The sequence below is a fragment of the Pseudopodoces humilis genome, chromosome 27, assembly GCF_049639895.1.
Source record: "Pseudopodoces humilis isolate 2021_Gansu_Grassland_sample_001 chromosome 27, ASM4963989v1, whole genome shotgun sequence".
NCBI classification, from domain to species: Eukaryota; Metazoa; Chordata; class Aves; order Passeriformes; family Paridae; genus Pseudopodoces; species Pseudopodoces humilis.
The window spans coordinates 5,892,991-5,915,518 of NC_142226.1; the positions used below are offsets into that span (position 1 = coordinate 5,892,991).

A 22,528-nucleotide genomic window follows, 5' to 3' on the forward strand; every position below is an offset into this window, starting at 1 on the left:
TCATTTAGAGGCCACCACACCAAAACTCACTTTGCTTTAGTGGGGGAGTAACTGCCAAGGTGAAAAAAAAACCTGTTTAGAGGTTTATAGTGTTGAGGTTTACAACGTTTTCAGGAAATTCGATTGACTATTCCTAAATCTTGGCTCCAGGCAGGGGTAGCACAGATGAAGAAGTCCAAAGAAAGTTGCATTTCCTCACTCATCTCATTGTCTCTAAAGCTCAGGGACCTGACTTTCGAGGCCCACAGTTTTTTTAACGTGGATCTGAATAAATTTGATTTAGAAACTCTTCATTCTCCAAAAGGCAGCAGACACAAAGCACATGTAAAAAAAAAATATTCAAAAATGAAACTGCAGTCTTGAAGGCTGTGGATGTCAGCAGCACTGCCCAGTGTTACTACATCAATGTGCATTAATTGAAATGCACAAGTGTAAATTAACAGCCTGTAGTGTTTTGGGAGACCTTGTTACACGTGAAAGAAGCAGTGTTTCCTGTGAATATTTAAATTTTCAGCCTAAGTTTACCTTGTTGTGGAATATCTGGACATTAAACTACTACCTGCAATGGGGAAAACCCACTTACACTGATCATTGATTTTTCTCGATCCTTCCCCCACTCTTCCCTGTCTTGCCCCAGGAGAGGTGTCAGCATTAAATGGGTTTGGTGTCGGTGGAATGGTGCGTTTGGAAGGGCAGCAGGAATCCCGCTGAAATTCCAAATGTAACTTTGTGGTTTAGCAGCCGGGCAGAGGCAGGCGAGCCTCTCCTGGTGGGAGTTTTCTGCCGGGGTTTTGGGGAAGGTGTTCCAGGAGCGGTTCCCGTGCCTGACGTGTCCCGCGTTGCCTTGCAGCCGTCGAGCCCGATGGATCAGATGGGGAAGATGAGGCCTCAGCCCTACGGAGGGAACAACCCCTACACGCAGCAGCAGGGGCCGCAGGCGGGGCCGCAGCAGGGCCACGGCTACCCCGGGCAGCCCTACGGGCCCCAGGCCCCGCAGAGATACCCCATGGCAATGCAGAGCAGGACACAGAGCACCATGGGCAGCATCTCCTATGCACAACAGGTACAGCTCCCACAGCCTGGCACAGCTGGACAGCCAGAGACACGGCCCTCGCTCCCCCCAGCCGGGCTGGATCGGGTATTTAGGGAAAATGGCATTTCTCCAGGCTCTGTTTTGTACCACACCTGCATCCAGGTGGGATGGATAGCCTGTGGAATCCTTGTCTCCAAGAGAGGCGGTGGCAGAGCAGTGAATCCAGCAGGGGAAAAATAAATAGCAGGGGAGGGAGATCCTCTTTCTGCTGCGCTGTGTTAGAGACACAGCTGTTCTTTGCACAAGAAATTACTCCAGGTCAGTTTTGGCTCATTACATGATCCAAGTGGCGCCTGCTGGACCATTTACAGGATTCAAAAGGCAATTTTTAGGTTTTGTTTTGTTAGAGCAAGCAGTCTTTCCTTTTAATGTTACTTTCGTTGAAGGGTGGTCAGATAGGGATCCCTAAAAACTTATCGATGACGCCTCTTAAAGCTTGGTTACCGCCAAGAATAATGTCACACACGAGTGATTTCTGCTGTTGTCTGGGAGGTGTCTAGGTAGTGGCATTTCCAGTGCATTCCTGCTCTGCACAGCTTTCTGAATTTCCACTCTGGGAGCAGAGTCTGTGTGCGTGTGAGAAACACAACTTTGTGACGGGCACAACTCCATCTCTCCCTCCGCAGATGCCTCCGTACGGGCAGCAGGGCCCCAGCGCGTACGGGCAGCAGAGCCAGACTCCCTACTACAACCAGCAGAGCCCTCACCCGCAGCAGCAGCAGCCTCCCTACCCTCAGCAGCCTCCAGCACAGCCCTCGCACTCCCAGCCCTCGTACCAGCAGCAGCAGCAGCAGCAGCAGCAGCAGCAGCAGCAGCAGCAGCAGGCGGCTCAGCCCCCGGCCCCGGCGCTGCCCTCGGCGCAGCCGGCGTACTCGCAGCAGCCGGCGCAGCAGCCGCCCAGCCCGTACCCGCAGCAGCCGGCCCCGCAGCACCCCCAGAGCCAGCCCCCCTACCCGCAGCAGCAGTCCCAGTCGCCGTACCAGCAGCAGCAGGCGCAGCAGCCCGCGGCCCCCTCGGGGCTGGCCCAGCCCTCCTCGTCGTACGCGCCGGCGCAGCCGCCGCAGCAGCCCTCGGCCTACTCCCAGCAGCGCTTCCCCCCGCCTCAGGTAGGCGCCTCCTGCCCCGCTTCCCTCTGGGGTGCTCTTGGGAATATTGGGGAAAACCTTCCCGTTTCCCAAAACGCGGCTTGGGCTGTGCCCGGCGGCACAAAATGGCCAAAGCTGGTGGCTTCTCCTGTGGCTGGCGGAGGAACCGGCAAAAGTCAAACTCGGCTGCCTGGGACCTTTCAGCAAAGCCCTCAGCGCAGCCAGGGCGGCCTGGGGGAAGCAGAAGGGTTTAATTGACTTGCCTTGTTCGTGGTGAGGTACCTGGGGCCAGGGTGAGAAGGTGAAGAAGCAGAGGGGCAGATCCAGGACAAGCTGTGATCTCCAGGATCTGGGATGAGGGAAAGCTGGAGAACGGCTGTTCTGTCATGGCCTGTGCTCCCAGCTCTGAGCAGCGCTTGGGCTGTGTTTGTGTGTGCTGGCTCTCACCTCCTGTCTTGGGCAAATGTCACCAAGGGGACGTAAATCTGCCCCGATGTCAGAACATCCCAGAGTGATTCCAACAGGGCCTTTATTGTATTCCCATTTGTGACGTTTTTTTGGTGTGTTTCTTGATGTTTCAGGAGTTATCTCAAGACTCGTTTGGGTCCCAGGCATCCTCTGCTCCCTCAATGGCTTCCAGTAAAGGGCAAGAAGACATGAACTTGAATCTTCAGTCCAGACCTTCCAGCCTGCCGGTGAGTGGGGCCTGGGCCGAGGGCAATCAGGAGCACAGCAGGAGAAATGAGCACTGGTAGTATTCCACGTGGAAATGGGAACGATGGAGGCTGCCTGTGCTTTTTACTAAGTCATTAGCTTCTGGCTTCCCACTGGAGATTGAATGTAATTTACAAAAGTAATGGATTTGAGAGGGGAGTTTAACCCTGAGTGCTCTGGTCTGCAGGTTCCACCCAAAGCAGTTAATTCTGTGAGCTCTCTGTGTGCAGTGTCTGTCGGAGGAGGCCCTGACCTCCAGGGAAAATCCTCATTTTTACCTTATTTTCCTGTTCCTTGGCCCATTGTGGCACTGGAACCACTGGTGGTTGCCACTGGAGCACCACTGCCTGTCTGTCTCACTGGACCCTAATGCTGCTGGTTTAAGCTTCTCTGGTCCAGTCTGGCTGAACAGTTGGTGAAAAAGACAGATTGATTGGTATCTGGAGTGAGGAAGATCAGTCCCATTGTAGCTCCTTCCTTGGCACATGGAGAATTATATTTTCTTTGGCATCCTAAATCTGAATGTGCAGTGACCAGCTGGGGATGAGGTTTGTGCCCAGGGTTCCAGCAGGTTTTGGGCCAGAGTCGTTTAATTTTGTCTTAAAACATCAAGAAAACAGAGAAGGGTTGAAAGTTTAGGTTAGCTTGCACAAGTTGGTCTGTGCCTCTGGCCTGGAAGAAGAGTTTGGAGCTGCTGAGTTTCAATTTTGCTGGTAACTTTTGTTCTAACCAGTAGGAAGTGAGGGAGCTTTTATTTTTTCCTTTAGCCAGTGGCTAAGTCAGTGCTGGGAGCTGCAGCTGGATTGGCCAGAGGAGCGAGCTGTGTGTAAAACTGAGTTATTTTTGCTCCCAGCAATGAGTACAGCTTTGTTATGAGCCCCTTGAAATAATGCCTTCGGATCATGGGTACAAATTGTCACCCAAAACACAAAGTGATTCTAGTTCTGACCACCTAATGGGAGTAGCTGTGGGTTGTTGCTTTTTCTTCCCTCTTCTTTTTTTTTTTTTTTTTTTTTTTTTCCCTTTTGGACCCTGATTACAAAGATTTAATTTGTTCTGAGGCCTGGGGGGGGGGGTAGGAAAAAAAAAATCTTTTTAAATAGCATGTTTCTTTCCACTCTGCCTCTCCACAAGTTCTTCCATGTGACCCATCTTCTGGCGAGGAGCGCGGGAGAAGTGAAGCCACTGAAGTAATTGAAGAAATTGCTGTAGCTCAGAACGGTGGGAAGTCCTTTCAGAGGCACTGCTGATGGAGCCTTCCTGAATCCTACTGATCCTCTGACTCGGATTATAGGAATTAGTAACGAGGCTTTGCAGAAGTGGCTCCTTCTCAGCACCAAGTGGGAGTTTGTTTTATACCTTGTGGTTAAATATATTTGGCCCTTTTCAAGTTGTCCCTTCTCAGGAGTAGTCTAAGAAAAGAAATCCAATCTCAGCTGTAAGAGTGGAGGAACCTAGAAACAAGGGAATATCTGGTTTTCCTGGCTTTACCACCAAATAATTTGCATTTAAGAAATCAAGCAGTCCTTAGCTTACCCAACCCTGGTGTATTTTTGGCCTTTCTCTTCCTTAGTAGGCAAAAAATTAAAAAAAGGAGACTCACTTACCCACCTTTCGTAATCTTTGGGATCCTGTAGGACAAGAGCAGCACCAGCTGGGGAAGGCTTCAGGCAGGGATGCTGTGGGGTGTTGAAAGGCAGCATCTCTGGGATGCTGGCAGCCAAATCCTCGTTCCAGTTTGCAGTGATCAATCTCCTGCGCAGAGTTTGGCCTGGGGATGCTCAGGAGCACAAGAGCTCCGTGCAAGGGCACTATCAATTTCTTTTTATCTTCCTGATATTGCTCAGTCTGTCTAGTTGAGAAAGTTTTATCCTGCTCAGGAGGATTCCCAGATCCCTGTTTTGCCATTATGGATGACTTAGAGGAGCAGAGTTTGTGTGTGGGCTTTTAATTTTGTTACGGGGTCCTGAGCCCTCTCCCAGGCCTGGTGGGTGCTGTGGAAAAGCTCACTGGGTATCCTGGAACTGGGGCAAATCATGCCGTGCTTCATCCTTAATTAAACACAGCTCAGCCCCAGCAGGAAAAGGAGGTTCCTGCTTTTTAGGTTCTTGGGAAGTGTTAACAATTTCTGTGCCTTTACAAGTCCTTGGCCTTTACACATTGAAATTGTGCCTCAGTGTTCACGTTGGAATTGTAAACAGTAAAGGGGGAATATTCCTTTGGCTTAAAGGGGGAATATTCCTTTGGCTGTCCATCACCCCTTCAGGAGGTGCTGATCTCCTGGCAGGGACATTGTCAAGTTGTTCAGCTCCCGTGGCTTTTGTTGGGATCTGCCTGAGGAATGTCCTGTGGATCGTTCTGGGTGGGGCCTTCAGGATCCCTTCCCAGTCAGGATTGTTGTGTCATTAACTAAACTTTCTCCCTGATGCCTTTTGAAGAGCCCTGCCTCCCTGTGAGTGTCCTGGCTGCTCTCCCTTCCTGTAGCAGGCAAGCTGAGGAATTTCTCTGTAAAATTCACTGCTTCCCTAGGGAGTCTCCATCAGGATTGCAGCCAAACTAAACTTAGATTGCAATTGCACAGGAGAAGTGAAGTACAGTCCTTTGTGTCTGGGTGTAATAGAGGAATAGTAATCCTTGGGATAGATCTGTTTCTCCCAGGAGATTCCCTAGTTTCTTCTCCTTAGCAAAAAATTCTTCCTGGAGAGTTGTATCCAGTTTATTCGGTGCCTTTGAGTCTTGGATTTTGAGGCTGAAGGAGTCAAACATTTCCAGGCAATAACTTCAATCTGTGGCAGCTGCTGGAAGCAGCTCTGGGGGAAGCAGGTTGGGTGCTGGGACATCCCTTTGGGTTTGGATTGCAGACCAGCTCTGCTGCAGAGATCTTTGGAGTTTTATGTTTGTTGGGAGGCATTTTGTCTCTCATTATGGAACTTTGGATGGGTTTTACCTTGCCCCAGTCTCTGCCTCATGGGCTGCCTTGAAGGAGCTCCTGATGTCTTTGGGATGGATGGAGGGGTTCCCACCAGGCTGATCATTCCTTCCCAGCCACAGGAGTTGGCATCTCTGGTGTTTGAGCTTCCAGGTTGGCCCCAAAAGCCATTAATAAACCAGGAGGACAGATTCTGGCAGGATTTTGGAGGTCCTGACACAGCGAGATTACGTTTGAACTTTTGTGGCAGCAAACTGGGCAGTTGGGACAAAAATTTTGGAATTCCCACCCCAGAATATCCTTAGTTTGGTCTCAGTGTACTGGTGAGCCTGAGGGAGAAACCACCCCCCATCCTGGGCAGTTTATTTTCATCTTCTTGTAGAGTGGGAATAGTTTTAACCTCAGTATTTTACACTATTGGGAAACTATTTTGTTTATTTAGCGATGTTTCACTCTGGTTCATCTATGAATTTTGATCTGAAAAGTGTCCTGTCAATGGCAGAAAGGATTTTAACCATCTGAAAATAATCCATGGTTAGTTTCTGGATGTGGGTTCTGGCCTTGGGTCTTTGCATTGTGGGTTTAAGAAAATTAGGTTTTGTTGGCTGGGGAGAGGAATGAGGCTGCAGAGCTTTGGCAGAAAAATCTTGTCAGTGAATGTCCCCAGCAGTTGTGGGGTGGTTTTGGTTTGATTATCTCAGTCAAGCAGTTACTGAGTTTGGCCACTGGACGTTGTCAGGAAGCACCACTTGGATTTTCCATTCTTTCCAACTGGTCATTTCAGCTGCTCTGGGAGTGCTTGAAGTGGAATAAAGTTGAGCTCTGTCAGCTGCATCCCCTGACCTGGAAATAATCAATGCAACAGGCTGAAATGCAGCAAAAAAACTCTCAGAGCTGCCATGGAGGGAGGGAGGCAGCCTGTTTCCTTAAAATTTCAGTTTAAAATTAATAATTTTCACAACTTTTTCAGGGGACAGGGAGAAAGACCCATTTATAGTTGAATTTGCTGGTCACTTCAACCCTTTTTTTTTTTTTTCCCTTCTCCTTTTTTCTCTTTCCATATGGGACTTCCTGCTTCTGTTTGGTTTGTGTTTGGCCTTTTGAGCTTGTCTTATTGCTTGCCTTAGGAGAGGGATTAGTAGTGTGTGCATTTCAAAGCAGCAGTGGATATGCAGATAAAGCCACCAGCACCCCCAGGCTTCCCCCAGGAGCACCTGGAGCCTGGCACTGCAGATCCCTGCAGATCCCTGCAGATCCCTGCAGATCCCTGCAGATCCTGCATTCCTGCTCGTGCCATCCGAAGGGTTTTATCCCAAGCTGTGGTGGCAGCAGAAATTAAAAAGGGGTTTTTCCTTGTTCAGTGCTCCTCTGCCCGAGGTTTTCTTGCTGTGTGACTGTGCCCATTTCTGCGTGGTTCCTTGAGAAGGTTGTGCTTTTTCCCCCCCCAGGTTTTTGTATTTTAACTGTGGGGAGCATCTCCAGAGCCACCCTGACCTTCAGCCGCTCCGGTGACACCTTCCACACTCGGCCCTGCCCCGGGGCTGCTTTGCTGTGTCCATGTGGCAATTCTCTCTCCTCCCACCCTGTCCTGGGGTGTGAAGGGAGCTAATCCCACCCCATCCCACCCCTGGAGCTCGTCCCTCTCCTCCCCGAGCATCCCCCGGGAGCCGCCGCAGGAGCTGCGCTCGATGCCGCGCTCGTTTCCTGTTTCTATTCTGGTGTGGAGCAGCTCAGCTCAGCTTCCTGCCTGCTCCTCGCTCACATTCCCAAAGCCAGCCCTTCCACCGCCTTTCTGGAGCTCACATTCCCAATGCCAGCCCTTCTGGGGCTCACATTCCCAAACCCAGCCCTTCCCCAGCCCTCCTGGGGCTCACATTCCCAAATCCAGCCCTTCCCCAGCCCTCCTGGGGCTCACATTCCCAAATCCAGTCCTTCCCCAGCCCTCCTGGGGCTCACATTCCCAAATCCAGTCCTTCCCCAGCCCTCCTGGGGCTCACATTCCCAAACCCAGCCCTTCCCCAGCCCTCCTGGGGCTCACATTCCCAAATCCAGCCCTTCCCCAGCCCTCCTGGGGCTCACATTCCCAAATCCAGTCCTTCCCCAGCCCTTCTGGGGCTCACATTCCCAAATCCAGCCCTTCCCCAGCCCTCCTGGGGCTCACATTCCCAAATCCAGCCCTTCCCCAGCCCTCGGGGGCCACATCCCCTGGCCAGCACAGTGGGGCAGGGCTGGGGCAGGGGACTGCTGCGGGGTCAGCAGCTCTGCTCGGGGGTCCTGGGCAGTGCTCTGAGCTCTGCCACTTGAGCTGTGCCACTCATGTCCCTGTGAGCTGTGCCACTGGTGTCCCTGTGAGCTCTGAGCTGTGCCACTCGTGTCTGGTGACCTGTGCCACTCGTGTCCCTTGTGACCTGTGCCACTCGTGTCCCTGCGCTGCCGCAGGATCCAGCACCGTGCCCGGGGGCTGAGCTTCTGCTCTCCCAGCAGGGAAACTGAGGAAATCAGGCTTTCCCTTCCTCTCTGCTGCTGACTGGGCGTCACTGGAGACCCTTTAAACGGCGTGGAAGCCTCTGTGAGTGGTGTTGGGTGTTTGATCCTCATCCTCTTCCCCTTCCATCCAAGCTGAGCCCGGCCAGACCCCGCTGTGCTGGAGGGAGGCCGTGTTGGGGTGACCTTCCTGTGCTGCACGGAGCACTTGCAGGGTCACTGAGGGTGTGCTTTAAACACTGCCACACCTGACCTTAGGAATCTTCTTCTGTCCTAAAACCTTCCTCCTGCTTTTTTAGAAATGGATCCTGTCACTGTTAATTGGTTCAGAGGCTGATGAGAATACAAAACACTGATTTACCTTAAAATCCAAAGTACTGCCGGAACAGGGGCCTTGTAAATTTTGTAATAATTTCAGGCTCTTGCCTTTGCTGCTTCCCTTTGCCCATCCTGGCTGGGGTGGTTGGCATGGTGGCACAGTCACATGCTGGGATGACTAAATGCTTTGGAGTCTCAGCGTGTGGAACACGAGCCTGGGAGCGCCTTCCAGAGAAGCTGGGGAATGGGGATGTCCTCGAGTCTGGCAGTGGAAGGGGAACTTCCTGCCTCCTCCATCATTCTGTGTTTTGTCTTCAGACTTGGATGGGGAGATGTAAAAAGCTGTGGAAGGAAAACAAAAGCTCTTTGAATAAACAGGTCTGTCAGCTAAGGCCTGCACTCATTTCCCTGCTGCACCTGCCTTTCCAAGAGCAGCCTTTCCCCTTGATGGCTTGGAGATCCCTGCATCCCCACAACTCCCAGGAATCCAGTGAGAGCATCCTCTGCTGCTGCTGCCATGTTGCTTTTCCTGTGCCCAGGACCCTCCTGCCTGTTTCCTGCAGCTGGTTTTGGGCTCAGTGCTGTTGCAGGAGCTGCAGGTGTCACCCTTTTGAGCTGGATGGACGGGACAGCTCCTGGCACAGCTGAAGTGACGCCGCCCTGTCTGGAAAAATTCCGCATTTTCCTGCTGCCTTGGATGTTCGATGTTGTACCAACGTTTGTGTGAAGCTGGGAGCACTTTTTATCAGCTGAGCAGTGTCCAAAGGGTTAAATGGGAACTCCTGTGTGGGGTTTGGCTGTTGCATCTCGCAGGGTCCTGTGGAACAGCCCAGCACTTTCCGGGTGGGAATGCTGCCCTTCCACATGGCGGGTTCTCCCTCCAGCGACATCTTGTTCTGTGGATGAATCATGTTTTACTCCTTCTCTACTTTGTGCTGCAACTACAGCTCTGAATCTCCGCTCTCCAAAGACGGAGAAGATGAGATTTGTTCGCCTGCTCCGTGCTCGGAGGGGGAGGGAACCCCCTCACCCTCCCCCCCTTTTTTTCTTTAATATATTTTATTTTATTTTATTTGGAGGGGGAAGAGAAGGAGGGGTGGCACAGGGTAGGAGCAGGAGATGTGATTAAAGCTCCTGCCGAGGAGATCTGTGGGAGTGGAGTATCGACCTCTGAAAAATCAATGGCTGCTGCGGTAGCAGCGCCGGCTGTTCCGCAAGGCTCCGGTGCAGGAATGTGGCACAGCCAGCAGCACTTCCCTCTGTCCTCCTCCCTGCTCCATCCTGTGCCTCACCTCGATTTACTGAGCTGGATTAGAACAGCAGCTTATTTTTGCAATCAGAGTAAAATTTCTGGTGTGGCACCGAGCCCCTCCTCCTGCCAGCCTCCTCTCCAAGGCTCCCTTCCCTGCAGTGCAGCTCGAGCCAGCAGCTTCTCCCAGTTTGTCTGAAGCCAGCCTGGGAGAATGAGCTCCTCAGCTTCTTTTTTGAGCAAGGAAACTGCACGAATCTCTCTGGCATGTTCCAGTCCCCATCTTAGGTTTGTAATTCTCAGCGCTGCTGCCTGAGAGGAGCTGGAACTCCTTGGAAGGGAAGGGAATATGGACTCTGCAGAGGAGGCTGAAGCCTTGCTGCGTTACCTCTCTGGTATTTTTTTAGTGGGCAGGTGTTTTCCCCTTGAAGTAGTGGAAGTCCAGCACTTCCTTCCTCTCCGTGAGGACTGTGGGGATGAGTGAGTGGCACCTGAGGGCCCCCAGGTCCTTATGGCACCCTCAGTTTGGGTACCAGGATCTTGATGTTCTTTCCTCTTGCTGAACTCCATTCCAGTTGCTTTTATATCATCAGAGGTTGAGCTTCCAGGCCCATATCCAAGGGGCCATTCCCAGTGATTTCATTGCAGATAAATCCCTTTGTTCCTTCTGGCTGCTGGTCTTGTCCCATTTCGAAGGGGGACGTCCCCTTCGTGTCTTGTCCAGCCCATCCCCACACCAGGAACGATCCTGAAGGTGTTTTTGGTGCTGGACAAATGCACTTGTGTTCTCTCCGCAATAACTGGTGGTAGAAAAGCAGAGTAAGGGGAATGATGGCCATCCCTGGCACAAGTTGTATGTTTTTGGGGTAGGACAGGGCTTGGAAAAATCTCTGTTCTGTTTTGGAGATACTGGATGATAAATCTGGCTGGATGAAAAGTATCAGCTGGGTTTCCACTGGAGCCGAACTTGTTCCCAAGCTCCAGCTTCTGGTTTCTGCTGGGGGACCAACCTGGAAGAGGCACAGCAGGAAAGCAGCCCCAGGGGCTCTCCAGACCCTTGTGCCACTTGTGTGAAACCCTCGGGCTCCTTTGTGGGTGTGCTGTGAGTGGAGCATGGAGCTCCAGGAGAGACTGCTGTGTGGAGCACGAGAGGCAGCATTTGTCTGTGCTGCCAAAGGAGGAACAAGTCTATCCATGTCCCCAAAATAGCAGGGAGATCCTGCCAGTCAGCTGTGTGATTGTTGTGATAGAGAGGATTGAGGTATTTTGGGTGTGGAAATAAAGGGGAAAGAAAGGACAAGCTTGTGATTTTTAAATGTTGGTAGTTCTTGAATAAGTGGAAAAGCAACTGCACAGAGAAAGAGCTTGTAATAGAAAGTGAAGATTTCAATTAGAAGGAAGGAAGAGGCTTTTTCCCTTTCAGAAAGAACTGGAGAATAAATTTAGCCATTGTTCTCTGGTCTTGCATGTGAGCATGTTATGGAAACAACTGGCCTTACAGAATTTATAAGCTCCACCACATGCTCGTCTCAGACCATAATTTCCTTGAGTGCTGTCTGGTGATCTGATCCTGGCGAGATCATTCCCAGCTCCCCCACACTTCCCATGTGGAGGGGCTGGGGATGGGCAGGGGAGGCTGCAGTCCCCTGTAAAGGTAAATTCCATTTACTTTCTGGTCAGTCTTCCTGCTCTTCCAGATCGGTGGGATGGGCTGGAGCAGAGCCTCGAGTCTCTCTCTGCTCCTCTGGGATTTTGTTACCTTGATCTCAAGTATTTCTCGTTGTTTCATCTCTGTGTTTGTTTAACAAACGAGCTCTATCAGGTAGAGGGGTGGTGGTTCCTGCCGCCAGATAAAAGAATCCCGGCTGTTTCCAGCACAAACCACCCGGCTCCTTGTGCTGCTCATGCCAGGACTCGCAGCCCTTTCCCTGCGAGGGATGCAGTCCCCTGCCCGCTCCGAGGGGAGCAGATTGTGCAGATTGCGTGGATTTGTTGTGGTGTGAGAAGGAGGCGTGGGAGCCCTGTTTGTCAGCAGCACTGACAGCCCCGCGCTGGCACCGGCCCGGCTCGGGCAGCCACTCGCAGCTGGAACCGCTCTGTTCCAGGGTCCCCGTGGGCTTCCGCTATCAGGTCACATCCCAAAATAACACTGGGCACTATTTCAAGTGAAGAAACTCAGGCTTTGGGGCTGCAGCCAGCCTGGAGTGTGAGATTCTGTGTGAAATAGTTGGAATCCCTCCAGCGTTTTTGATCTGCATGGCAGATGAGCAATAAAATGCATAAAAAACACATTGGAAACACGTGAGGAAATTCTCCAGACCCTGACGTTTCCTTGAGTTGGCAGAGCCGCTGCTGCCGAGCCTCACCTCCTGTCTGGGCTCCCTGGCTGTGCTGGCAGAGGGAAGGGGAGAGCCCTTCTCCTGCTGCTGCCGTGGCTTCCCAGGGCTCCCCTGATGCTCCGTGGGAGGCAAATAAAACCTCCCAGGCCCTCTGCTCTTGGGCTCCCTCCAGAACCCCCTGACGGCAGCAGGTCTCCATTATTTCCATCAGGTTTTATTGTTTTTAAAGGCTTCTCTGCTGGGGCTGCCCTGAGAACGGGCTGTAGGGAGATGCAGGGATTTCCTTTTCGCCTGGTTTGGGGTATCGGAGCTGGAGGTGTCATTTAGGTTTAATTAACCCCTGGTGCTTGACATCCTGAGGGAGGATTTGAAGGGAGGAAACCATCTCCTCACCGAGGAGATGCTGGGGCTCACACATTCCAGTCCATGTTTTCTCCTTCCCCTCACAGGAGTTTCCCTTCTGAGCAGCTCAGCCCTGCTGAATAACACACTCAGAAAATGCTGCTGTGCTGGCAGAACCCTTCTTTGCTGGGAAATGACTTTATTGTTGGAATTCATAAAACTTACATCTCTTTGGAGGTGGAAGTCACTTCAGGAGTTACTTGATTTTGACGCTCCTGTTTCAACTCATGTCCCAACAGCTGGGAAAGGGGGATGTGAAATTCACTTTAAAGTCATTTAAACTGATAATAATCTGGGGGGCTGCTGCACAGCCAAAGCTCTGCTGTTCCTCTGGGGGTCTCTCATGGGTATGAGAGGGGCTCCCAGGGGTGCAGCCACCCAGGGCCCACCTGCTTCCTTAAAACAGGATGTTTTTAATGACTTGAGTACTGGAGCATTGATACATGGGCAAGGTGGAAGACATGAGCTCTGGAGATTGTTGCCTACTTCTTAGGAGTTAATTTTCAAACTGTTTTTAACGTTCCTTCATTTTATGTCTCGCAGATATTTTCGTGTCTGGCATTCCCAAGCCTCACCCTGTTGGGCTGCCCAGTTCATGTAGAATATTGCCCAGGCCATGGAGCAGTGACCTCCACACATCCTGAGCTCCCTCCACCCAAAACCTTCTCCTTGCCTCTTGGAGAAGCACTTAGCCCAGCTAAAGAAAGGAAATTCACATTTCACCTTGCATGCTTGCTCTGTAGCTGTTCTTTCATGCCAGCATTTCTCTCAGGTGCACATTTTTAATGTGTTTTTTTTTCCCCTTGAGCCTAAAAGCCCCTCATCTCTGCAGCCCAGGCACTGCCCCTGTGCTCTAAAATCCCCTCCACCAGGAGCTTACGTGGTGCAGAATTTCAGAGCTGGAAATGGGTTTGGCCTCCCAACTTAATTTCAGTGATGAGGAAAAGCGTTGGATGCACTTGGTGATTCCAACCTTCATGTACTGAAGGGACATGGCAGTATTTCCATGCAGTTGGAGGCTGGTCTGAACTGGTTTCTGGACGTTCTGATCCCTTTGTGGGCTCTGGGGGGAATCTCTTTGTGCCTTGTATCAGTGGCTGCAGTTGGGTGCAGTAAATCTCAGCGAGAGGAGTGTTTTGCTCTTGATTGTTTGTGTTGGTTGAGGCTTTTTAATGCAAAATGTTGGAAATAATGTCTCTTTACTCCCACTTCAGATGGTTTCCTCAGTAGGAATGTGGGATTTGTCAAAGTTGTCCAGGGAAAAGCACCCAAATAGCTGCATAAAGGAGCAATGCTTTTGATGTTACAATAGGAAAGTAGTGAAAATTGCAAGAGATCTCAGAAACTATTTTTAGGCTTTTTCTGCAGTTTTTTAGCTTTCATTGAAATAAAACAAAGCATTTTTTTTTTCCCCCCTCAGGAAGATGATACTTGAGCAGTAAGCAAATATACCTCAGAGACTGTGGTGCAGGAAATGAGCTCTCCAACAGGAGCAGTAATGGAAGGGGAGGCAGGACACGCTCTGCACTAAATCATCCCACCAAGTGCCCGGGCTCTGCAGCTCCAGTGTAACACTTGCCAGCATTTGTTAGAAGCATTTTGTTCAAATTCCATTAAAACAGGGGAAACTGCTGTGCTGCAGCAGCTGAAGGTGGTGCTGAGGCCCAGCTCTGCCCTCTGTCCCACGGGGGTGATGCTTGGGTGTCACCCAAGTTGGCTTTTATTCCTCCATAATTCCACTTTCTCCATGACTTCCACGTCCTGGATGTGCTGTCTGAGCCTTTCCACGTCCCTGCTGTTGGGGACTCCCCAGGCTGAGTTGCAGTGTCTGGAGTTCCAGGTCCATCTGCACTGCCAGCACTGGGAAAACATTCCCTGAAGTGCTGCTGAACCAGGAATTGTGCCGTCAGTGTAAATGAAACCAGGGTGTCCAGGTGATTTATCAGCTGCCTCGGCCTTTCTCTGTGGGGTTTAAATGAGGTTGGCTCTGCTTGTGCTGAATTCTGTGCAGGGAGAATGACCTGGGATTCCCTCAGGGCTCACTCAGAACCCTTCTGATCCAGAGCTGATTGCTCTGGAAGACTTAGGAAGGGTAAGTGAAGTCCTGGTAAGCTTTGGCCTCCACTTCTTCACCTGCCGTGATCCTTTGAACCTCTGGCAGAGATTTTATCTAATCCCTGGAATAGTTACAACTTCCCAGCTTTCTGTTCAAATACGCTGCCACTTCCTGTGGCTGGGGCTGCTCCTGACTCATTCACTGCAGGCCAGGGCTGAGCAGCTGATGCACCTTGTTATCAACCAGCCAGCACAACGGGGCATGTTGGACATCAGCTCCTTGGAATTATCCCCATTTTCACACTTGCCAGCTGGTTTTTGATGCCGTCGCTTTGCTGCTGTGGCAATTGGAGGTTTCAGCCCTCTCAGGCTTTTTGTGCTTTTCTTCTCCAAGGTGAATAGATGCAGAAGGAAGGGTGTACTCTAGCTTTGCCTTGGAGAAAAGCTAAACTTTACAGGTTGACGCAGTAACTGCTAATTTTTGCTGTCTTTGAAGAAAGGGAAGTGGGAACCCTGAAGAGTATTTTATGGTTTTCTTTTAAATCTCTGTTTAGTTTGTTTTTATCCATCTCAAGTGAGTAGTTTCCCAGCTCATAGGAGGTTTATGAATTAATTATGGTGAGGCAGGAGTTTTCTGTCTTTCAGAGGCTGAGCCACGTTTCCCTTCCAAGCCACGATCACATGGACTGTCTCCTGTGTTTGCAGTTTTACGTGTGCTGTTGATGCATTCTTTAACTTCCCACCTCTAAACTGAATTAAAAGGAGCAAGCAGGAGAATTAGCCAGTTGTTTGGGCCAGCAGCAAGCCAGCTCAGGAGCTGCTGGGTTCAGACTGGCAGCAGGATAGGACAGGTGTGGCAGCTGCAGCATTGGTAGCAGCAGTAAGCAGAGATGACTGAGTGCTGTGTGCCCAGGGACAGGAGCTGTGCCTGGGCCGTGTGTGAGAGCAGCCCCGTGGCTCTGTGGTTTCTGATGTGTCTGTGTGCCCTGCAGGACCTGTCTGGTTCCATAGATGACCTGCCCATGGGGACCGAAGGAGCCCTGAGCCCTGGAGTAAGCACATCAGGGATTTCCAGCAGCCAAGGAGAGCAGAGTAACCCAGCTCAGTCTCCTTTCTCGCCACATACCTCTCCTCACCTGCCAGGCATCAGAGGACCCTCCCCGTCCCCAGTTGGATCTCCAGCCAGCGTTGCTCAGTCCCGCTCCGGCCCCCTCTCCCCTGCTGCAGTCCCAGGTAACCTCGCACCTCCCGGGCTCTGAGCCGTGCTGCCCAGGGGGAGGAGCTGCCCAGAGCCAGCTCTGGGTGCTTTCTGAGCTCCTCTGAGCTCCTTTGTTGGTGTGAGAGGGCTGCAGCTCTCGGGGGCTGCGTGGGGTGCTGCGAGCCAGCAGTGCCATTGCAGCGGCGCTTGCCGTTGTTCCTCCTCACCACGGCTCACATCTCCTTGTCCCGGGGCTCTCTGGGGTTCTGGGATGGCTCTGCTGCCTGCTGGGTGTGTGGAGAGCAGCTGCTGATGATCTGTGTCCTTTCTGTGGCCCAGGCAATCAGATGCCTCCCCGCCCGCCCAGCGGCCAGTCGGACACGATCCTGCACCCCTCCATGAACCAGTCGAGCATCGCGCAGGACCGAGGTGGGTGCACGTGTTCATTTCAATTACCTGGCCTGGGAACGTGGCTTCTGTGGGAGAGAGCACTAAAAACTGCCCCAGGGTTACAGGCTGAAGTGCTGAGGCACCTTGCAGTAAATTCAGCTGCTGGTGGCTGTTTGGCCTCCAAGTGTTCCATCCAAACAGGTGCTTTGGCTTCTAAGATGTTTTGTCTGGCTTCTCAACGTGCTTTCTTTAAGCTTCAAAACAAGGGGTGCTCACAGCAATACTGTGTGCCTTTCCCCTGTGAGAGAGTAAGATTTTGGGGGGAAAAAGGCATGTAAAATTTCAGCTCTCCTGGCTGAAGGTATGGAGTTGTCACCCTGAGAAAACAAACAAGTGAACAAAAACCAAGAACAAGAAGCCCCAAGGATTTGCAGAGCTGTACTGGCTTCTGCTGTGACACTAAGGGTTTTTTTCTTCTGGCTAAAACAGGAAATTGGATCTGTTATCTGCTCAGATAACACTGGCTCCTTAATGCAGCCACTAAAACGTGTCGAGGCTGTTGCTGGAAGGATTTTTGTCAGTGCTGGGGGCTGTTGCCTGGAACACGTGTGTGCAGTGGCAGCTCCAGATGCTTTGCAGTAACCATTTTCTCCCTCCTGGTGTGCAGGGTACCTGCAGAGGAACCCCCAGATGCCCCAGTACAGCTCCCCCCAGCCCGGCTCAGCCTTATCCCCCCGGCAGTCCTCGGGAGCGCAGATGCACGCCGGCATGGGGCCCTACCAGCAGAACTCCATGGGGAGCTACGGACCCCAGGGCGGGCAGTACGGACCTCAAGGTGGGAACTGAGCCACAAAAGGCCTCTCTCTGTCCTGCTGTCGTGCTGGGGACACAGGTTGCCCAGAGAAGCTGTGGCTGCCCCATCCCTGCGTGTTCAAGGCCAGGTTGGAGCAAGCTGGGGTAGTGGAAGGTGACCCTGCCCATGGGATGGTCTTCAAGGTCCCTTCCAAACCAATCCGTGATTCCATGATAAATGTTTTGATTTGTCCCCTCTTAATCTGTGGGTGATGCCAGCCAGAGCTTTGCCTCTGTTGAGATGGATGGAATGTGTTGCTTTCAGGGATAGCTGTACTTCTAAAAGCAGGAATCTTCCTCCTCATTTAGGAATTAGCGGGTTGCGTTTTGGGAAGGGTTAATGTGGGATTTTCCATCCTGTCCCGGACCATTTAGCTCTCTGTGCTGGGTTGAGGTTTGGGAGAGTTTCAGGCAGCTCCTGAATCGATGTTGTTACTTGGCTGTGTCAAAACACATTTTACGTGGCTTATATCCAAGTGCTTTGACTTTGTGTTGAGGTGCGAACACTCCCCCTCATCTCCGTTAGCGATCTTTAAATATTTGCTGATAGCAGATTTTTGATGGTGATTCATAAACCGCCCTGTTTGAGCGATGCCCTGTGTGTGTTCCCCTCCCCAGGAGGTTACCCCAGGCAGCCCAACTACAACGCCATGTCCAACGCCAGCTACCCCAGCCCGGGCATGGGGGGCAGCATCAACCCGCTGGGCGCGGGCGGGCAGCTGCACGGGCAGAGCGGGGTGCCCCCGTACAGCGGGCTGCCCCCGGGCAGGATGGGCCACGCAGCCATGGGCAGCCGGCCCTACGGCCCCAACATGGGCAGCATGCCCCCCCAGGTGGGCAGCGGCATGTGCCCCCCGCCCGCCGGCATGAACCGCAAGGCGCAGGAGGCCGCCGCCGCCGCCATGCACGCCGCCGCCAACTCCATCCAGAACAGGTAGGGAGGCTGGGGGCAACGCTCAGAGAGCATTCTGGGGTGGGTTTTTGTCCTTCCTGGAGGGTTTTTGTCCTTCCTGGAGGGTTTTTTGTCCTTCCTGGAGGTTTCTTTTCCTTCCTGGAGGGTTTTTTGTCCTTCCTGGAGGGTTTTTGTCCTTCCTGGAGGGTTTTTTTTCCTTCCTGGAGGGTCTTTGTCCTTCCTGGAGGATCTTCGTCCTTCCTGGAGGTTTTTTTTCCTTCCTGGAGGGTTTTTGTCCTTCCTGGAGGGTTTTTTTTCCTTCCTGGAGGGTTTTTGTCCTTCCTGGAGGGTTTTTGTCCTTCCTGGAGGGTTTTTTTTCCTTCCTGGAGGGTTTTTTTTCCTTCCTGGAGGGATTTTTTTCCTTCCTGGAGGGTTTTTTTTCCTTCCTGGAGGGTTTTTGTCCTTCCTAGAGGGTCTTCGTCCTTCCTGGAGGGATCTTCATCCTTCCTGGAGGATCTTCGTCCTTCCTAGAGGGTTTTTTTCCTTCCTGGAGGGGTTTTTTTCCTTCCTGGAGGGTTTCTTTTCCTTCCTGGAGGGTTTTTTTTCCTTCCTGGAGGGTTTTTGTCCTTCCTGAAGGTTTTTTTTTTCCTTCCTGGAGGGTTTTTGTCCTTCCTGGAGGGTTTTTGTCCTTCCTGGAGGTTTCTTTTCCTTCCTGGAGGGTTTTTTTCCTTCCTGGAGGGTTGATTCTCCAGTGTTACAAAGGAAGAGAGGAAAGCCTGTGTATTGGAATGCCCAGAGCAGCTGTGGCTGCCCCATCCCCAGCAGTGCCCAAGGCCAGGTTGGAAGGGGCTGGGAGCAGCCTGGGATGGTGGGAGGTGGCTCTGCCCATGGCAGGGGTAGAACAGGATCTTTCTCTAGGATCTTTCTTTAGGATCTGTCCAACCCAAACCATTCCAGCACTCTGTACATAATTTATGACACGCTTAGGGAATTTTTTCATGTTTATAGGTGAAATTACGTAACTCTGAGATCCCTTCAGTTGTTTTTGCATTTTGCTCTCTGGTCTTCTGTTCCCTGGGTGCCTTGGAGACACTGCAGCCCCTAAATCCAGCAGCCACCCAGCTGTGTGTGATCCAAGGCATTGCTTGTCCAGTGTGAGGAGCTTCTTCCTTTTAGGGCCTTGATGAGCAGCTGTGGGAAAGGAGCTGGAATTCAGCTCTGAACTTTGAACTGTTTTCTGTGGTGGTTTTTTCCCTTATTGCCCATTTTAGAGTAGGTGTGTGTGGCCTACCAGAATGCCGTGGGAGCCATGAACATCCTCTTAAATTGGGTTCCCCCAGAACTGCTGGATATATTTGTTGTCTGACTGGACACTGCTCTTTATCTTCACCTGAGGGCTGCTCCTGCAACCTCCTGCTTTTACCTGTGGCTGCCAAGTTCCCAAACCCCAATAAAGGCACCCATGGCTGTCCCTTGGAGGAAGAAGTTGGAGCCAGAGTTGTGTGGGAAGTTTGCAGTACCTGGGAAGCAATGCTTCCAACCCAGGACATTCCATGATTGTAAATCCTGTATTCTCACTCCACTGCCCAGGGCTGCAGGCTAAAGGCAATTTAACAACTGAAATGAGGCTCAGTTTGTGGATGTAGAACAAGATGAAGGGTGAAAATGTCCAGAGATCAAGTCCCACTTTCCAAAGGGTTTGCATCCCCTTTTCTCTTGAGCGTGACTTGGGCTCTGGGTACTGAGCTTTACAAGAGCACCTGATCTTTGTTCTTCTCTTGGAAAAATGGTTTGGGGCAAGTGACTTCTCCATGTCCTTTTTAGGTTTCTTTTAGCAAAGCTGCTTCCTCAGAAGGCAATATCCTAGTGCTTAATATGTGGAGTAAGTGTCTGTTTCTTCCTCTAGGCCTCCTGGTTATCCCAACATGAATCAGGGGGGAATGATGGGCACTGGACCTCCTTACGGGCAGGGGATTAACAGCATGGCTGGCATGATAAACCCCCAGGGCCCACCCTACCCCATGGGGGGAAACATGGCCAACAACTCTGCAGGTAAGCCAGAGCTTCAGGATTTCACTCATTTCATTGCACTGGGAGGAAAATCAGTGTTTTTAAAGATTCCTTTCATTTTCCAGGGATGGCAGCAAGCCCTGAAATGATGGGACTCGGGGATGTCAAATTAACACCTGCAACTAAAATGAACAACAAGGCAGATGGGACGCCCAAAGCAGAATCCAAGTCAAAGGTAAAATGTTCTGGGTTTTGTTTTTATTGACTCCCATCCTCTTCAGCATCCAGGGAAATAAAGCCATGTGCTGTGTGTTGGCTTGGATTGAACAGTGTGAGAAATGGAGGGGAGCGTTTCCCAGTCCTATGGGAGTCATGGATTTCACCTGGAAAACAAATTCAGTATTAGGAATTATTACCTGCCACAGTGAAACTGCCAAAAGCAGCATAAACAAACCCGAGTTTGTTGGTGGAGTGGGCCTGGAGCGAGTTAGCTCTCAGCTGGGACGTGGTAACTAAAGTGTTGCAGTTGTTTCACAAACAAACCTCTCACTAATCCTGTATTAAAGCCAGAAGAGGGAGGCAAACAAGTTCTTCAGGGAGTGTTTTTCTTTGCATTGCTGCTACCAGTTTCAAAAGAACCACCAAAAAAAGCAGTTTCTGAGCCCCTGGTCTCCTCCTTTGCTACCTGAAGGAAAACAGATGCTCAGCAGGTTTGATCCCTGTGCCAGCAGCAAGCAGATCCAGGGGCTCTCTCGCTTCTGCTCCTGTCTCTGGCATCTGCCTCTCTTATTTATGGCAAAAGAGGGCTTGAATGCTCTTGGCCACAAATCAGGGCTGCTCTGTCCTGCTCTGTGCTGTGGAAGGATCATCTCACGAGCCATGAACACGCTCAGTTTTGGGTCTAGGGTTCACCTGGAACATCAGCAGGTTTCAGGAACATGTCTAGTTCAGGAGCTCGTATTTAAACAAGGATTTGGAATGCCAGAGCCATCTCTGCCTCTGCTCCAGGTGGTGAAAGACACAAGAGACAGGGGCAGCATGAGGGGCCTGGGGGGAGCAGGGCTGGGATGCCACCTCGGACACGGAGGAGCTGCTGTTGTGCTGCTCAGTCCTGATCTCTCTTTCCTTCTCCCAGAAGTCCAGTTCCTCTACTACAACCAACGAGAAGATCACCAAACTGTACGAGCTGGGCGGGGAGCCCGAGAGGAAGCTGTGGGTGGATCGTTACCTGGCCTTCACTGAGGAGAAGGCCATGGGCATGACCAACCTGCCAGCCGTGGGCAGGAAGCCCCTGGACCTGTACAGGCTCTACATCTCCGTCAAGGAGATCGGGGGATTGACTCAGGTCAGTGACCCCAGCCAGGGGACAGAGCTGCCCACAGCACAAAAATCAGCTCTCTGGCCAGATGTGAGCCATGAATTTCCATTTAGCCACATTTTATCTCTGTTTGGTTTCTGTAAATGGAACCCAGGGCCCTCTAAGAGAGCCAGATACCTGCTCTCCCTTTGTCTGGGTGAGAACAGTCTGTGGCCAGATCCAGTTCAAGCCCTTGTTCCCTGCTTTGTCCAGTGCAAAGATTGGTGACACTGTCTTTGTCTTTGCACCTGGCTGTCAGCTGACCTCGTGACTAATTTGATTTGCAGTCTGTCCCTGTAAATCTGAAAAGTTTTCTGTAGGTGAAGAAGGGAGTTCAGTGGTTTTGGGGCTGCTCTGCTCAGCCCTCACTGCACCCTTTGTGCGAGCTGGGACGGGCTGAGTTCTCCTCTCGGAGGAGGTACAGCTGGGATTTGGAGTTCAGAGCCTCCTGTTTGGTTGTGCAGGTCAACAAAAACAAGAAGTGGCGTGAGCTGGCCACCAACCTGAACGTGGGCACGTCGAGCAGCGCGGCCAGCTCGCTGAAGAAGCAGTACATCCAGTGTCTGTACGCCTTCGAGTGCAAGATCGAGAGAGGCGAGGACCCCCCTCCAGACATCTTTGCAGCTGCTGATTCAAAGAAGTCCCAGACCAAGATCCAACCTCCATCTCCAGGTGAGGCCAGAGCCTGGTTTGGGGTGTGCAGTGGATGTGTGAGCAGGAGGGTCTCTGGTGCTGTGCTCTGGGCCAGGCTGGTCCAAGCTGCCACAAAAGCCCCTCCTGTCCTGTGGCTGTGTGGAATGAAAATGCTCTGGTGATGTGGGAATGGACAAAACTGGGAGTGAGTTGAGCCTCTTGGGATAGTTCAGCTCTGGACTAAGCTTGAGAAAAAGGGAAACCTAAAAACGTGCACAGACACCCACACACACCCACACCCACACACCTCTGTGCTTGCTGCTGCATCCCTGCCTGCTGAGAATGCGGTGGGGAGAGAGCTCTGGAGCTTCCCTGCAAGGTGATTGCAGCAGCAGCCCTTGTTACTGCTCCTGTTTGGGAGCCCTCTGCAAAAGCTGTGCTGGTTTGGACTGTGCCAGTGGCACCTTCTGGGAGGAAAGGCTGGATGTGGCTGTGCACTCACCTTCCTCAGGAATTCCTGCTCCCCCA

General features: G+C 51.7%; 1 protein-coding gene across 2 annotated transcripts in view; it reads left to right on the top strand.

Moving 5' to 3' along the window:
- The window catches only part of ARID1A (AT-rich interaction domain 1A), a 53,880-nt gene that overhangs the window by 20,146 nt on the left and 11,206 nt on the right, over positions 1–22,528 (top strand). The window contains exons 2-12 of one of the 2 annotated variants that reach the window (XM_005529681.2): positions 851–1,063; positions 1,720–2,199; positions 2,760–2,873; positions 15,661–15,901; positions 16,206–16,295; positions 16,924–17,091; positions 17,727–18,042; positions 19,907–20,052; positions 20,136–20,245; positions 21,146–21,355; positions 21,832–22,039. In XM_005529681.2, the coding sequence (XP_005529738.2) occupies positions 851–1,063; positions 1,720–2,199; positions 2,760–2,873; positions 15,661–15,901; positions 16,206–16,295; positions 16,924–17,091; positions 17,727–18,042; positions 19,907–20,052; positions 20,136–20,245; positions 21,146–21,355; positions 21,832–22,039 (2,296 nt within the window). The remainder of the gene's footprint in view (positions 1–850; positions 1,064–1,719; positions 2,200–2,759; positions 2,874–15,660; positions 15,902–16,205; positions 16,296–16,923; positions 17,092–17,726; positions 18,043–19,906; positions 20,053–20,135; positions 20,246–21,145; positions 21,356–21,831; positions 22,040–22,528) is intronic. The other variant, XM_088067312.1, reaches the window with a different exon arrangement.